Source organism: Rhagoletis zephyria, unplaced genomic scaffold (genome assembly GCF_001687245.7).
Source record: "Rhagoletis zephyria isolate East Lansing unplaced genomic scaffold, Rhagoletis_zephyria_1.1 Rzeph_scaffold_00257, whole genome shotgun sequence".
NCBI lineage: Eukaryota > Metazoa > Arthropoda > Insecta > Diptera > Tephritidae > Rhagoletis > Rhagoletis zephyria.
Window position 1 is genome coordinate 169,717 of NW_016157341.1, and position 17,688 is coordinate 187,404.

The following is a 17,688-nucleotide window of genomic DNA, read 5'->3' on the forward strand; positions in this document are numbered from 1 at the left end:
TGTGGCGTGAGTTAGTTAAAAAGTGGTCTCCTTTCTGCTTAAAGTGCAAACAAAAGTATAAAGCTGTGATCACACGACTTGTGCATTTGCCTAAAAAGGTTTCATATTCATAGACAAGCCATGCGATCGCTAAATTGTATAAGTTTAGCAGAATTGCTGTTTTGTTATTTTTTCGTGCTTGTGAAGTTATAAATTTATTTTCAATTTTGGTTACATTTTAATAATTACAATGCTGACGTGAACATGTTGTAACCCATTTTGTAACGAACTGTGAATACCGTAAACCATAATAAACACATGTATCCATAAAATTATTTGGTAAAGCTTTTACTATTAAAAATGCCTATGGAAATTGCTTCGGTTTGATTTGGAAACATATCCCAGAAGCAACTTTGTCAGAGCCTTCCCTTAATAAAGTCTTACAGAACAGCTCAAACAACACTACGAATAGGGTGCTTCCAACGCTCTCTCTCTCTCTCGAGAAGTGAGTAGGCAACGCGTTAAGCAAATTATTTGACATGTGCTACACAAGTTTGAAAATAAGTTTATTTGAACGATTGTAACAAATTTGATTCAAATAAAAATTTAGAAACACATTTACATGTTGTGGATGTAGCTGAGTGCGCAGAGATATTAATTATTATTGATTAGCTTTTAAGGAGCCCGGGTTCGAATCTCGTTAAGGCAGAGTCACACGATCGGCCATTTACCCAAAAATGTGGTGCAAATCGTATCCCAATCGCGTGAATGCACAAATATTTTTCATTATCTCAATCACGAAAAACAATGTGTTAAAATTTTTCAATAGAAATTGAATATTGTACCAATCGTGTGACCAATGGCCCAAAATAAAAATATGTACAAATGTACCAATCGTGTGACACTGCCATTAGACCCAACATATAATTTTTAATTTTTGTTATTGGTTTTTCTTAATTACAAAAAATCATTTGTGAAGTGTTGCACATAACAAATTAGCCCTTCAATGAGCTGTTCTCCCGAAAACGAAAACGCAATGCCTTGCAACTGGGCCCGTTTCACATACAAAAATAATAATATAGGAAATCATGCAGGCTTTCTACATTCTAGAGAAAGCCTTCTGTAATTGCTTTTTAATCCTTCTTTGTTCTACTGGGATATTATTATATGTATGTATTTAATGCAGGTACCCGCCCACGCCTTTCTAATATATGTGCTTACTATACCAATGCTTGTGGGTATACAATTTTTCTTTTTTTTCCAAAAACAAAAGTTGGCAGTTCAATACAGTAAACATTATGAAATACCTATTTTGTGATTTGTTTTTTTTTTTATCGTTTAAACTAAAAATATTGGCGCATTTTCATAGTCAAAATAAAGTCGACTCGAAATTTAATCATAACTTTGACAGATATTCTATTAAAAATTGTGGCAACTCTGTTAAAATATGTTTACATTAAATCTCTCTCAAACAGCTGGCGTTAGATATATTATTGTTATATGTATTTCATTTAACTCAAAGATATGTATATATGTGCATTTATTTAACAGCATATAGAAAGTTGGCAACCCTGTTTAAAAATATTTTATGTTATTTTCAAACAGGTGGCAACCTACAAAAAATATTTTCGGCTGTAAGCCTTCTTAAATTTCTTTCTTTTGTGGCCATATTACAATATTCACTTCATCTTATAAATTTACTTAAACTGCAATTTTCAAACAGGTGGCAACTCGCTGATTTTTTCCTTTCGATATTTTATATTAGACCCCGGTGAAACTGCATTCAATTCCATGCATTCGTTTTCGAGTGATGCACGTACAAACATACAGGCAGACTGACAAAAATTTCAAAAAATTGTTGATTTGGCTTCTGTTGCTCAAATAAAGACCCCCATATCAATTTTTAATGTACAGACATCGGCCTGTTACAATTTCATTACATGTATAGATATTATTCATAGGTCAATCGCATACTTGATTAATTTTAAATTTTGAGATGGGTGGCAGCCCTATGAAATGCAATTTTTGTCAAAATATTAATCAAATTTGATAGCAAATACAATTTTTAAAAATATCTCGACTCCAGCGCCGCCTATCGAGTAAATTTTTGGAACGAGATAAATCTTCAACTAGAAACTGAATCGGCTGGTAAATATGATTTTTGGAAATATCAAACCCGTTAAGTTTTATTACCAAACGGTTAAGCCCTGTGAATGAATGTGGCAATATTTGCCACTTTACTGTTGTGGGCAAATCTGTAACAGCTCATTTGCATATCAAACTGCCGAAGTGTGGAAAAATTTAAACTTGTCGTGTGATCCCTGCTTTAAACTGTACAGATTGGTACATCTTGACGGTTACAGATTGGGGCTGTTTGGAAATTTTTTTAATGAGTTGAACTCATTCTCGAAAAAATGTCTAGACAACATCACCGTGTGGCTGCCAAAATGTAAAAATCTGTATAGATCGTGTAATCCCAGCTTAAGAAACAAAACAAATCTCAAGTATAACAAATATAAATACACGTGCGGTAATTTACAAACATAGTGATTTGTACATATACATATGCACATACAAACATAAATCATACAATTTAAATGTAAGTATGTTAAAGCAAGTGGCGCTAATTAAATTCAAACTGAAATGTAAAATCTCATGCACTAAATAAGTAGAGTAGGTTTGAGAAAACAAAATAAATTGCTTCAGCTATGATGTTGGAACACATCAGGCTTGAAATACTTTTTTTTCTTGACTAGTAGTACATATCGATGGCTGAGTGGAAGATCGACCTATCTCGGCAGCCAGTTCATAAACAACCTATCTCCGAATTTTTTCCAAGAACGCCTTCAAACGGTCAAAATTTAATTGAAAAACGCCCTATTCCAGAATTTTATTAAAAAATACCCTATCTCAGAATTTGGTTCAATAACGCCCTATCTCAGCTGCCGATACAAAAACGCTCTATCTCAGCACATTTTCAATATATTTTTAGCTGAGATACGGCATTTTTAAACCGAATTCTAAGATAGGGTGTTATTCAACCAAATTCTGAAGTATGGTGTTCTTGAAAAAGTTTTCTGAGATAGCGCAATTTCGAACTATTTAGATAGGTTGATCTTCCACTAAGGTGACGATATATTAAACAGTATGAGCTTTTTTGTTCTTTAACCCTTTGAAGAACTAACTAGGAAGAAAAAATAGCGTGCGGCTTAATCAGTCTAGATTAAGTAAGGTTGGAATGAATTAGCTACCAGTGATCCATCAGCACAACCAGGCTTAGGTATTTATGAGACCGTTTTGATGCCACGCATGTTGTGAAAACTTCCCTCAAACCATCCTGTGGAGTCTGCGAAACCTAATAGTTCCAGTATTCCTACTTCGGCTATGTAGGTCACTGGATCTTCACGGCGATAGTCAGACCGCCACTGTTGGAGAAGAGACCATTTCCTAAGAGAATACAAAGTGTACATAGACTATCAATGATCGACATGACAGGTGAAGTCAGGGCTACACCAACGGCAGTAAAAACTGCCGTCAGACTTTATGCTACTGATCAGTTTGTGTGCAGGTCTTACGGTCACAGTACCATAGCGTCAACTATACTTGGACGGATTAACTATGTGATCCCGGATCTGCACTTTAGAACGAACTTCGAAGCCACTATAGAGGTCGAAGGCTAGCGTGGGGCATGAGAAGTCCTACCGTAGGGGCAGCAGTCGCTGAGCTCGGCAACGACAAATACTATAAGCTGCCAAACTAATGCAGGAGGCCGGTGGAGCCACTAAACATTAACAGGTGCGGCAAGCTTCCTTTTGGCTCTTTTTTCATTTCTGCATAAGTCCTTATCGGGAACCCCCAAGCTCTCTGATGGCAAAATGGCCTGCTGGCAGTACGAAGAGACCTTTCGATCATTACTCGTCGCAAGTCGTGAGACTTGTCCATCTATCACTTGCTAGGTAAAGAGATACATAGATCCCTTAGAATAAGCTCGTAAACAGCGGGTGGCATGCCTAAACGCTTCCAGAATTACAAAAGTGGAACGGTTGTGCCTTATTTTGGTAGTTTGCTCTCGTTGCCTGGCATGTTCCGGTGCCCCGGCACTCACACCAAGTAAAAAGCAAACTGCTCATACATCTCAGCCACGGCTTTTGAATTACATGTGCCCAAGTTAAGTGCATTGAGTGCTGCCTGACTGTGTGTGTTGATGGGGATTTTCTTACATATGAAAAACGCTGCAGTGGCCGGGTAGGCGAAATGATTTTTTCAAGCCCCAACTGTGCTGCGAAGACTTCACCTCCTANTAGTAGTACATATCGATGGCTGAGTGGAAGATCGACCTATCTCGGCAGCCAGTTCATAAACGATCTATCTCAGAATTTTTTCCAAGAACGCCTTCAAACGGTCAAAATTTGATTGAAAAACGCCCTATTTCAGAATTTTATTAAAAAGCACCCTATCTCAGAATTTGGTTGAATAACGCCCTATCTTAGCTGCCGATTCAAAAACCCTCTATCTCAGCACATTTTCAGTAAATTTTTAGCTGAGATATGGCGTTTTTAAACCGAATTCGGAGATAGGGCGTTATTCAACCAAATTCTGAAGTATGGAGTTCTTGAAAAAGTTTTCTGAGATAGCGCGTTTTCGAACTAGATAGGTTGATCTTCCACTAAGGTGACGATATATTAAACAGTATGAGCTTTTTTGTTCTTTAACCCTTTGAAGAACTAACTAGGAAGAAAAAATGGCGTGCGCCTTAATCAGTCTAGATTAAGTAAGGTTGGGATGAATTAGCTACCAGTGACCCATCAGCACTACCAAGCTTAGGTATTTATGGTACCGTTTTGATGCCACGCGTGTTGTGAAAACTTCCCTCAAACCATCCTGTGGAGTCTGCGAAACCNCATCTTTTCAACGGAATCGTAATAATGAGATTTTTGGTGCTGTTTTTTTTACTTTTTTTCAAAGTTTGATTTACGAAAAACTTTAATAACTGGGCCAAACTATTCTGGTTTAGGCTTATGGGATCTCGATAGAAATATATTTTTCCACTATTTTTATTTATGTGCAAAAAAGTCATTCGTGTCCCATTGTTTTTTTTTCAAATACCAACACATCTTAATTCAACTTTGAATGAGCTTATTAGCAGAGAAATAAAAAGGGCGAGAAAATACCTTTCCAATGATACCTCACAAGTCTAACTCGGAAGAGTTTCCGTTATTAAAGTTTTTCTGATACTAATCTTTGAAAAAAGTTAAGAAAACAGCATCAAAAATCTCATTATTATGATTCCGTTCAAAATTTGTTTACATGTATTTTTTTTTAATATTTTTATGTAAATTTTTTAAGCTTAAACTGTTTTGTCATTTGAGGGAATTTTTTCAAAAAAAATATCTTTAAAAAACTATTTTTATTCATAAAAAACTCTATTTTGGGAGGTATTTTCAAATCGGCCCAGCTCGCTTAAATCTTAATATTTTTCCGAAATATTTTGGTGGACGTCTTACCGTACCGATTTTATTTTTTGTATGGGGAGTGATGCAGTCTAATGTACATACATACATACATTTTAACGAAGAAACGTATGCAAACTCCTATGAGAAAAGACATAGCGTTATGTGGGACAGTAGCATGAATGCCGCACGTTGAGTGTAAAGGTTTCCTAGAAGCCTATTGATGAGCGTTGGGTGCTGCTTCCTTTCAAGGCGTCTGTCTTTTTTGATGTGGAAAGACAATTTTCAATGAAAAACTTTGGTACGCAAATTGTGTTTGCGTAATTTTCTTTTGCTTTGATCACAATGTTGGCTATTTTAGCGACACGTTTAATGGCAAGCGCATATGCCTTTCTTGCTTTTTTGACACTTGTCACGATGCTGTTGAGTTGCACTTCAACTTCATTGCCACCACACACAAACGCATTTTAGCTGTATGTTAGTCTGTTCGGTTCATATAAATTCAATTAACCACTGTCAATTAAATCAAAAAGCTGTCATAATTGACGACTTCTGCTTCTACTTCTTCTATTTATGTACAAGCTTCTTCTTTGGAGGAAGTGCGTAGAATGGCTTGGAGTGTAGCTAAAATGAACTTTTGTATAGTTGCTCTAGAGTGTAATTGAATTTTATTAATTTATATGAAATTTTAGTATGCAGAAAATTTCTTGTGTATGTTGATTGCATGAAGTTTCTTAATTTTAAGAAAGATTTTAAATTATTTCTGTAGAAGAACAACACGGAAATTTTAATAAAAATTTAAATATGATCTGACTTGGAAAACACACGTAGACTTGAAGATGTAACGAGCGCTGAAAGTTTACGGAGAACATTTAGTAAGACTTTGAGTGTACATAGTTTGTTTAGTCAGCCCGATCGTCACATATTCGTCTGATGATCAAAACCACAGTTTCTGTATTTAAAGGTCTGCAAAGAAGTGTGGGTATCGGCCATGGATCATAACAGTTATGATCTTTATAACAAAAATCATAATTTACAAAATCATTACTTTTTATTTTTTTTTTCGATCAAGAATATTCGTAAAATTTGGATAATTATTTTTTTTCGGTTATCTATAACCATTAGGATGGAGACTGCGTTTTTGTGACCGATTTATATCATTTATTTTCTAAAAAAATTTAATATGAATGGAACGGTTATGAATCAGAAATAACGATAAAAAATTTACCGAAAAAGTAAAAATCCAAAAATAACGATTATTCTTCATCGAAAAAATATAAATCATTTGAAATTATAATTTTTGTTATTAAGATTAATAGATTAAGATTAAGATCAAAACCTAGATTGAGATTGAAATTAAAGTAGAGATTAAGACTAAGATTGAGATTGAGAATGAGATTGAAACGAAGATTAACATAAAGACTAGGATTGAGATTGAGATTATGATAACTTTTAATTATGATACAGAAATATAATCCTAACATGCTTATACGTCTAATAAGAAGAAAAATAAGTTTCATTTCAGTCGCAGGTGCCATCCACGCACAATATTTTTTTCGGCTTATCACAATTTTAATTTAAAAATGTCGTTAGAAAGCCACCAGAGCTGAAGCTGAGGTGGTGCTGTGATTGTTTATTCGCACTTTTTATGTGATTATACATATATGTGTGTGTATGTATATATAAATATATATATGTATATGCGCAATATATATAACAAAAAAACATGCAAATTGTTATTTGAATACTGCAACACGTGCTGCGAAAGCATACAAATCAGCAACAACAATAATGCATACACATTAGGGTGGTCCAAAAATGCACGTGAAAAAGTAAAGTCGGAATTTTTATGCTCTCACCCCCTAGGATTGTTCTATACCGAAAAAATATACCCCTATTTTTTATTTTAAAATCAAAAAATTTTTAGAGATCGCTCAAAACGCTCAAAGTTTTCCATGTCTTTTATATGGGGTAAAACCACTTTTCGTAGAAATGGTATACAAAACTTGAACATCATTATCTTCGATCGGAAAACTCCGTTTCTCTTCAGAAGATTCCCAGTAATAACCGAATTATTTATTTAACCATTTTTTCATGGTGACTATATTTTATAGGTCCGCCAAAACCTCCAGAAAATGGCAGACAATACAATTAAAGAATTAATAAAAAATTGTTAGTATTAAAAAAGGGTTAAATAAACAATTCGGTATTGTTATGGGAAGTCTCCTGAAGAGAACCAGAGTTTTCCGATCGGAAAATATTGATTTTCAAGAATTCCATACCATTTCTACGACAAGTTGTTTTTTTCCCCATATAAAATACTTGAAACATTTTGGCTGCGTTTCTTTATACATTCCGGATAATCCCATTTCTCGTCCGGAATAAACAGAATGCCTTTGAAATATACGTAAACATATCATCAGGAACGTTCTAAAGAATAAGTAAACAAAAAAGTTTATTCCAAACGTTCAGAATGAATAAAGAAATGCAGCCTTTGAGTGCTTTGAGCGAACTCTAAATATTTTTTGATTTCAAAATAAAAAAGCAGGAGTATACTTTCTTCGACATAGAACAATCCTAGGGGGTGGGAGCATAAAATTTCCGACTTTACATATTTTGGACCACCCTAATGTACATACGTAGATACGTGTGTATATATGTACCTATTTATGTATGTATGTACCTATTTAGGCATGGGTAAGCGTGTGCCCGTTAATGAATATTCAAAAAGCAATTAAGGGTTTCTAATTAAAACAATGGAATGGGAGAATTTATATTAATTTTTAAAACAAACAATATAATTAACAAAATCAGAAATTAAATAATAATGAAATGAAAGGAAATGTAAACATAAAGGGAGAGGGGGATGGTGCATAGGTAGACCATGCAAAGTATTCTAAAGGTGTCAAGCGAGCAGCGTTGATGAGAATAATGAAAGGTCAATAAAGTGAAGGTTTCTAGATCCATGCCAATGCCAGTTAATAAGTGGAGTAGCGCTAATGTAATCGTAAAACAAACTTACATATAGATATTAAATGAAAATATGCAATGCATCGCAAAAACGTTAAACACAAATATTCTCTTTTAATTCCATACCTGCAAACTATTATTTTCCCACATGCGCGTGCCATATTTTTTGAATTTTGTTTTTCGTTTGTTTTGAAAATGAAAAATACTTATTTTAACTTTAACTTAACTAACTTTAACTTTAAGTCTAAAATAAACGAATATTCTCTACGGTCATAGAAATTTCTGGTATGGCTAGGGTTGCCAACCGTACTATAATATATAGTATTGTACTGTTTTTCCGGTCGGCGTACTATATACTGTTGGAAAAAAATATAGTACGCAAAAATACTATATTTCTTCAATCATAACTATAAATATATTCAGTAATTTACACGAAAAAATTTTTATTAAAATGGATGACCTTAATTCTGAAATAACAATATTAAATGAAATACTCTTTAAAGTAAAAGGTCATTGTGAGTTTATAAGCAAAAGAGATTATAATCAAAGCAGGTAACATAACTGAGAAAGAATTAACAAATTTACTTAAAATAATTTCATTTTCCCTCAGTTAAAAATCGTTTTTCCTTTTTCTTTAAAATAAAATACTATATATATTTGAAGTGTACTATATTTATTAAAATTTTTTTGAAAAGTACTATAAATATCTTAGAATATGTTGCCAAGGTATGGCGCTCATATTAATAATTACAATTTAAAAGTTTTGCAAATAAAGCAATCCCAAGCAAACGTTGAAGTTTAGGAAAATATATTTATGGAATACAAATTATATCTCAAAAGATGCCCAATGTTTGGGTCAGATTTTAAGTAAATCAGCCGTTTCGGAGTGAAAAATAACTTGTCTTTCGTAGATAGTCTTGCCATGTTTCGTTCAATCGCATATTAAATTCACCTCGGCCTTTTAAATTGGTGGAAACCACCTTCAAACATATTTTATAAGTAAAGCTTACATTAACTTCTCTAATTTCTAAAAAGGTGGCAGTACTCGTCAAAGTATTTCAGAATTAAGGCTTACATAAACTTTGCTAATTTTTACTTAACTGGTCAATTAAATTGAGTTTGAATTTGTAAATAGATGGCAACCCTATTCAAAATATTTTTGAAAGAAGTTGTTTTCGAGCTCTTTATGTATGGCCTCTCATTTAATTGAACCGACACTTTCTAACTATAGGGAACTCTCCTCAAAAAACCGCACTAACTTGTCACTAAAATTGATTTTGAATTTCTAAACACATGGCAACCCTCTTCAAAAATACTTTCGCAAAAGAACTTTTTTAAAAATCTCATTTTACAACCATATTAAAATATTTCCTTTAACTTGTAAATTAATCGATTTTGACTTTTTAACTGTTCAAAAATATTTTCGAAATACACCCACATTGTTGTACTATTTTATTTAACATACTAATTATTTCATATTAACTTTTGAAAAGGTAGCAGCTATCTTAAAAAAATTCAATTCATTAGTCCAGGTTGCAATCTATCTAAACTCCAAATTTCATTGGAATAACTATACTCACACTCCCACACAAGCTTTCACATTTTAAATATTAGTAAGATTGAGATTTTGCTGTTTGAAAAATTATTGTGGCTTCTTTGTTGAAAAGCTATGTTTACTTATAATTAAAAAAACATCAAATAATTAAGTAAGTTTATAGCTAAGCTACATGTTTTGTTATATTTACATAAGTACACATGCACTTGAAACAGTTCCTTTTACTACACGAAAACTAGATTATATGCGTAACTAAATACATATACTACTGACAGCGGTAAGCCTAAGCAGCTTTGTTCTATTAGCCAGCTTATTTGCTTCTCCTTCCCACAATAGCTTACTCCCAAATGGCTGCTACTGTTGCACGCTCAAAAAAGCTTCCCTTTATTATGCTAACACTAAATTATGTACAAACATATGTACAATATTTTCCCCTCTCTTTATCTGCGTAAATATTTCCCGGACTCCTACTATGATTTTCATATTTCCCATCACTTGGTTTGCTTCTCTTATTTGCCTCCCCATTTCATGTAACAATGCTTTTTGATATGCGTTTCTCGCCTAATAACAATCATTCATCAGCCACTTAACTTTTATTTGATCCGATTTGTGCGTCGTACGCTACTTTTCGCTTTCTCTTTTTATTTTTGCGCTACTTTTCCTTTTGTTCATAAATAACTGCAGTGATTTTGTTCCTTTCTTAGATTGTAGTCGCATTTCACTACCAAAATTCTAATCTCATATCGTAACCTACTTTTATCTGGCGTTGATTTAATTTCGAATTTGAACGAATTTGTTGCTTGATTTATAACAAAGTTGGTTTAATTTTTAGGTAAAAGAGAACTGAAGAGACGTACTTCTAGCATCCCATGGAGAAATTCGACCAAGTACCATAATCTCATAACCACAAAATCGCATCTTATTAGATTTAGAGCCGTTTTCACAGTGGAGAATTAACTCAGATTCGGCAGTTAACTTCCTAATCGTGTACTGAAAATCTTCAGTAATTTTATGTATTCATTACCTAGACCTAGGAGCCTTTCCCTAGGCTCCTCCAAACCTGTTTCAAAGATGGATTTCGCTGCTCTGTCTTAAGTCAACTCATTAAAGTTTTAGCTGAAGCATTTGCGTACGGGTTGTGCCCATGCTTTGTTATGGTCAGCGTCTGGATACCTACTCTGAAATTCTTGAAGGCTTCGATTACGTTCCTGATTACACGGATTATTGTGTCTGAGAAATGGTTCCAAGCACCTTTTTCTGTATTAACATTCTGTCAAGGGCAGAATTGGTGGTGCGAGGAGGCTGTAGAGGGTCAGAACTTGAGGGAATGGTTTCTCGCAGGAGCTGACCATCAATATCAAGTATAGGCTTCCAGACTTCTGTAGCGTTTTTCCATCAGAAGTACCTGCCGTTAAAGGAGTAGTAGTAATAAAAATCAATAAAGAAGTACGCCATCCTAATGACCAGCTGCGAATAAGTTAGTAAAATTTCGGATACGCAGTTTTGTAGCCCTTTCAATTTTGTATAATAAAGTGCAATTGGAGTAAAATACCGTTGGTTTTTGGCACTTTTTTGTTGATGTCGTTATGGAAGAAAATGCATAACACTGTCAACAAAAAAGAAGAAAAATTGCCAAAAATCAACGGTATTTTGCAGCCAACTAAAAGTTGATCTGTTATACAAAAGTTATATAGGCTATAAAACTGCATATCCTGAAATTTTCTAAAAATAGTATAAATAAGGTGAAATCAGCACGACACTCTCTACTAGGCAGTCCAGCTTTCCATAGCCTAAGGTACTCTGGACAATTTATATTAGCCGTTTACGAAGCTTTATAATTGTTTTGCGGTCTTTCACCGAATGAGTAGTGGTTACCGCTCAAAATTACGTAGTACTTATCGTAAAATAACTCCCAAGTCATTTACGTATCCTACAGGAAACGATCACTTAAACCTACCCTACACTAAGCCAAAAGTACAATGGTTTTTTTAGCCAAGTTATTGTTCGTTTTTTCATGGTAAATACACCGATTGTAAAAAATTTGATTTAAGTTGAACATTTGAAAACTCATTTGTATGTCTTACTGTAGCTGCCTGCTGTTATTTGTTGACTTCCAGCAGTTTCGAGTACGAATGCCGTCAGCGGCAAAACATATTTTTTTTTATTTATTTATTTTTTTTTTTGTTTTTCTTAATTACGAAAAAGTATATGTGAAGTGCAGAACATAATCGTATACAAACGAAAAAATCTACAACCAAAAGTATGGTTAATATAAACAAAAGTGCGGTTAATATTACCAAATCATTGTTGAAAATATCAACCAAAGCATTGTTAACATAAACCAAAACTAACAATGATTCCCTTTCAGGTTTGAATTTGGTAATGTTAACCAGTTTTTAGTTGATTTTTTCTCAGTGTAACCCAATGGCTCGACAACCTTTGATAAGATTTGTGTAACTATTTATGAGATTATTCTACACTAGAAGGCTAGAATAACAAGCTTGGAACTTCTCGTAATGAAACATGGCGACGGTTTCTTCGTATGCTAATGATAATATCGCAAACATGGATTAGGTTGAGAACGATAAAACACCCGTTGGCATATAGTTTTTACTTGAAACTATTAGATCGATTAGACGCGGATCTGCTGAGAGAAAAGTTGTCTTGCATGGCTACACTGTTAATATATCGACAAAGAATGGGCCAAGGAGCACGGCCGAAGCAAGGCAAATCTTTCATTTATATTTCCTCCCTGACATGTATCCTAAGAGTTATTCCCAGTGCTTAAGATTAATTTACTCTTTAACAGATAACAAACTCAGTAATCGCCAAAAATTAATTACAGTTTAACCTTTATACTCATTGCCATTACACTCGCGCATATTATTTCGTATATTTAATCCAACCATACTTTTATCATATTATTTCCCATAGTAACAAGCGGGTGGCGAAATGCAATCGACTGATTCTGGAGATGGAGCAAAAAACTTCAATCAGCACATCACCAGTCACTTGGCATCAACATCCACAGCGGGAGCAACAGCAGCAGCAGCAGCAGCAGTAGCAGCAACAACAACAACGATACACGACGCGACCACATCATTCAGCACCACACCCGCAATACAGAACAACAAAAGCAAAACACTCAATCACGATACACCCAGCAAGAATCCCTTCAAGCAAACAACAGCTCCGTGGAGCAGCGATCAAAGATTAGCGCAACAACAACAACAGAATGGCCGCAACAACACTTACAGGAACAGCGCTCAACATGCTACCGAAGCAGGCGGTGGCATTTTTGGGGTCGGTGGCGCAAATACAACAACGGGAGCAGCAACAGCACAGGCAACACCGACACCAATTTCGAGCACAGATCCGACGGCCATCAAGACGCCAGGGCGACTCTATATGACACCACCACAGCCGCCACCGCCGGATCATTGCCGGCAGGAGGATTACCGCGCCGCCGGGACATGGGCCACCTTCAAGAATTGGATGATCGGTTGGCGCGGTTCACGACAACTCGTCTTGATCATTGTGGCCATTGCGTTGTTATTGGATAATATGTTGTTGACAACTGTTGGTAAGTGAAAGTGTAGACAAACTTAAGAAATTTATGAATTAAAAAATGTTGTCATTCCATACATGTACATATGTACTATGTACATTAGACCGTGCCACCCTAGAAGCAACTAAAAAAAGTTCCAAGTGAGTCTAAAGAATTTTTTCGAGGCAATTTCGAAAGGAATGTTTTTTTTTTTGTTTTTGACCGAACCGAGGGATTGCCTTTTCACATTTTTGGGTGACACCTCCATTAACAGTTAAAACTATTTTTTTTAATAGTTCTACTGTCATAATTGAGATATTTCCTTAGCAAAATTATAATGATTTTTGATACGATTTAACTTGCCGACATTAGGGTGGCACGTTAGTGTTATAAAAATTAAGATCTGGTGGGTACGTGCAAGAACAGGGTACTTTAGATCGATGAACTTTGGAAAAACAAATTATCTTTGGGCCAAGAACATCGATATATTAAATTTTAAGAACCAACTGTAAATGCCGAAGATATGAAGAAATATGTAAAACGGAGACCCCTATGTTCGGCCAAAAAAATTTGTTACCAAATTGTCTTAAAAAATACTTTAGACTCAGGGGTGTACGGCGAACCTTCTTTTCTGGTACGGTATAATCTAGATACATAGTATGTATATTTTTGCCTATGTGCGTGTGTTTAAAATAAGTTTGTTGCTGCTCAAATTTACAATATTCACTTAACGCCTTTATGGTGAACCGCATAAATTATGTGATTTTTTTCTTTTTACTTCTTTCATTCATTCATTTTCCCTGAGTATTTATCTGCACTCAACGCAGGTCTGTCAGCACGCCAATTTATGCAGCTCAAAAGCACTGTTCAATCACCTGAAAGATGTCCATTTACCGTTTCTTGTTACTCTTCTTTTCTCTTACCACACTTTCAGTGCTGCCAATTCATGAATAAAATATGCAATACGACGTCTCAGATATGTAGGTGATAAAAAAATAAAAATAATATTATCGCACCACTTAACGTAATGAATGTGCTATCTCGTGATTTTTCTTTAGTAGCACGTCAATTCTTTAATGCTTCGTAATTTGTGGGTTGTTCATAGTCATTAACTGGATTTTTTTTTGTGCCAGTGTGTGTGAAAGCAATGAAGTAGAAAAGTGGCGTAGAATGAATTGCGAAAAAGTGTGAGCTTTAATTGCGTGTTGAAGATGTGCAAAAAATTATGTGGCGCTTATAAGGGGGGAAAACGGATCAATACGTGGCTAGACGGGCACCACTCATATCTTTCTTAGTGGGTGGGAAGTGGAAGGTGGAAGTTGGAAAGAGGCAGTGTTGAACTTATACACAGATGGATCGCAACTTGATTAAAAGTTTGATTAAGAGGTCCTTTGCAAGGAGCTCTCTATTAATCCCAAATTTAGGTTTCCAGATCACTTCACGTTTTTCATGTAAATAGTCGGCTTTAAATAAGCAGTCGCTGACCACGCTCAACGGTTGCCTCTGATTATTTGCTAGTCAGACTCATACGGGACAAAGTTGTGTTGCTGGAAACTGCGATGTCGTTGAATTGGCCAGATTAAAATAGAGGATAAATTCTCTTAATTTGCAGGGTACGATCAAAACTGCTGATAGGCTAGCCGGTCAGGGTACCCTTGGTGAAGCGCAGGTCATCTCTTCGGACATATGTAGGAGCTCCTGTAGCAATCTGTGGACTACTCCTGGACAGATAGGCTTATAGCCCAACTCCGGCATGCAAAGTCACAAAGTTCTCTAGCTAGTGCTTGACCGCGAGCGATGAAAAATATGTCTGCCGCCGGCTAAGTGCCAAATCTGGGTTCTACTGGGTGTCCTAACCTCGCTGTTTCACAGAAAGTGGGGTTTCCCCAGCATTCACTTGCTGCTTGTACGTTGCTGTACCTAAAACGTATTTTAAAAATGGCATACCTACCAAGTTCTTCCCCGGAAGGATCGTACCATTCCTGCCCATTCGTCGGATTTGCAGTTACCTTCAATACCTTCTGCATTCAGTGAGAGATCTTGTGTTGTCCAGGCAAGAATCTAGGGCCTTCAGGGCTACTTGACTGTCAGAGAAGATAAAGAGCTGCCTCTTCTCCTTTGATCTTCTTACGAAGTGCCGAGTAGACTCTTGGGTAGCCAGCACTGCAGCGATCTGGAAGCAGAAAAATGTTTCTACTCCCAGTTTTGAAGAAAGGACTCTTCCTCCGAACTTCCATCGAGTTTGGAGCCATAAAAATACATGTTTATACCGTTTCGAATGTTATGTGCCAGGTGCTCCACGCACAGTGCTGCATAGATCCACTGAACTATCCTAGGTGAGACATCCCAAGATACTACAATCGCCTTTTTATATGTGAAGAGCGCTGTTGTGCATTCTTAATATTTTTTCATGTTTCCAAACATCTAGTAGGCTTACTGTGGCTGTCCCAATTTCGATGTTTTGGCAGATGCTTTCTAAAGACTAGAGCACCATACTCAGCGCTTAAACTGAGCGTGAGTTGCGCCACTTAAATGGTAAATTCTGAAAGGATTAAACTTCTAAAACTACCTACCTCTATCTAAATAAATTCCTATTCAAATTAACCCACATTAAGTGGACTCGCACACCCATAATTTATTACTTTATTATACCGGAGGCAAGTGAAAATGATAGTACTATTAATAGTAAGTCAGCAAAATTTCGAAGAAATCACCTTTAATAAACTAAATAAGTAAAGCCGCAAAATGTACATACATACAAAGGGAACATACAAGCATATCTGTATAAAAGTATCTCAGAGTAAGTGAAAGGTCGGTTGACTGCATATTTTAGCAATCCATAAGATGGTGCTAAGTTGTTTTAGGATGCGATTTGATTTATGTGCGTAGCGTAACATCTCCGTCGAGCGAAGAAATATAACTTTTACTCTTACTTAAGCAGTGAATGATAATCAGCACCATTAGCCAAAAAGGAAGAATCAAATTTCTTTTTTTCGCATTTTTTTTCTCGCGCGGAAATCTTCTTGTTTTTACCATTCGTCGCTACTTGCACCTTTTCCATTTCCATTCACTGTTAGTTGGAGTTAACTTTTAGTTAGATTTTGAGGTAGCTACGTATAATTACGGTGACCATTCGTGCCGATTTTGGCGGGACAGTACCGATTTTGAGAAAATTATCTCGCTGAATATTTTTTAATATAAGCGCCCCGATTTTAAATATTTGTACCGATTAAATCCCGATTTTTAGTGTTTTCTTTATTCATTTATTAAGACTCCCCCTGTACTCTGGTCCAAAAACAATTTTCATACAAGCGAGGTAGCACTTGTTTATCACAACGGACATAGAATATATGGGTGCTATAAATATAGCCAGCATCCTTATTAATAAGATAATAATATAATTAATGAAATTTTAAAAAATAATAATAATACCCTCAAACGAATCGGGGATATGAAAAATAGAAGCAAATATAAATAGGGAAGAGACATTTTTGATTTCTCTGGCTATTCCCCTTTCGATTATTTAATATTTATTACTTTTGATGAAACTGTGGCTCGTTATCTAACAAAGACCATGTAAGTTAAAACTTCAAACTTTGTACAAAAATCAGCAAAATTCGAAAAATTTTCATAAAAATTTTGAGTTTTTAATTATATTTCTTAGAAATATTCTGAGTATGCAGTAACCCATTCAATTCAAAGTGCAAAGTTTAGGTAGCTAGTACTTACCGTTCATATTTGGTATTTTTTTTTTGTGAAAGATGTTGCTCATAGAAATTGAATTGTTAAAAATAATGGGCCTCATGCATAAAAAGTGAGCTTAAGCTCCGACTCGATTTTCAGTACAAATTCTTGAGCTTGAGCTCACCCTTTCAGTGCAAAAATTGAGTCTGAGCTTAAGCTCACTTTTTATGCATAAGGCCCATTGTGTATGGAAGAAAATGCGCGAACAAAAAATTGCCAAAACTCAACGGTAAGTCCAAGCTTCTTCCAACTTGCACTTTATTATACTAAAATTTAATGGGCTACAAAACTACATACTCAAAGCGATTCTATAAAACCGGATTAATATGTTTCAAATTGTGATTTACATGGTTTTTTTTCATATATTAAGTTATATTTTCATAAAAAAATAATAAAAATTTTAAAATTTTTTTCTCTTTGTTTTGTTTTAAATAAAACTGTAT

General features: G+C 35.1%; 1 protein-coding gene across 6 annotated transcripts in view; it reads left to right on the plus strand.

The window, feature by feature from the left end:
• The window catches only part of Vmat (Vesicular monoamine transporter), a 76,069-nt gene that overhangs the window by 20,073 nt on the left and 38,308 nt on the right, over positions 1–17,688 (plus strand). For 3 of the 6 annotated variants that reach the window (XM_017609806.1, XM_017609808.1, XM_017609805.1), the window contains one exon: positions 12,889–13,537. In XM_017609806.1, the coding sequence (XP_017465295.1) occupies positions 12,907–13,537 (631 nt within the window). In that variant the 5' untranslated portion in view covers positions 12,889–12,906. Of the gene's footprint in view, positions 1–161; positions 485–2,364; positions 2,579–12,888; positions 13,538–17,688 lie in introns of those variants that run through there. The other 3 variants (XM_017609809.1, XM_017609807.1, XM_017609810.1) reach the window with 3 other exon arrangements.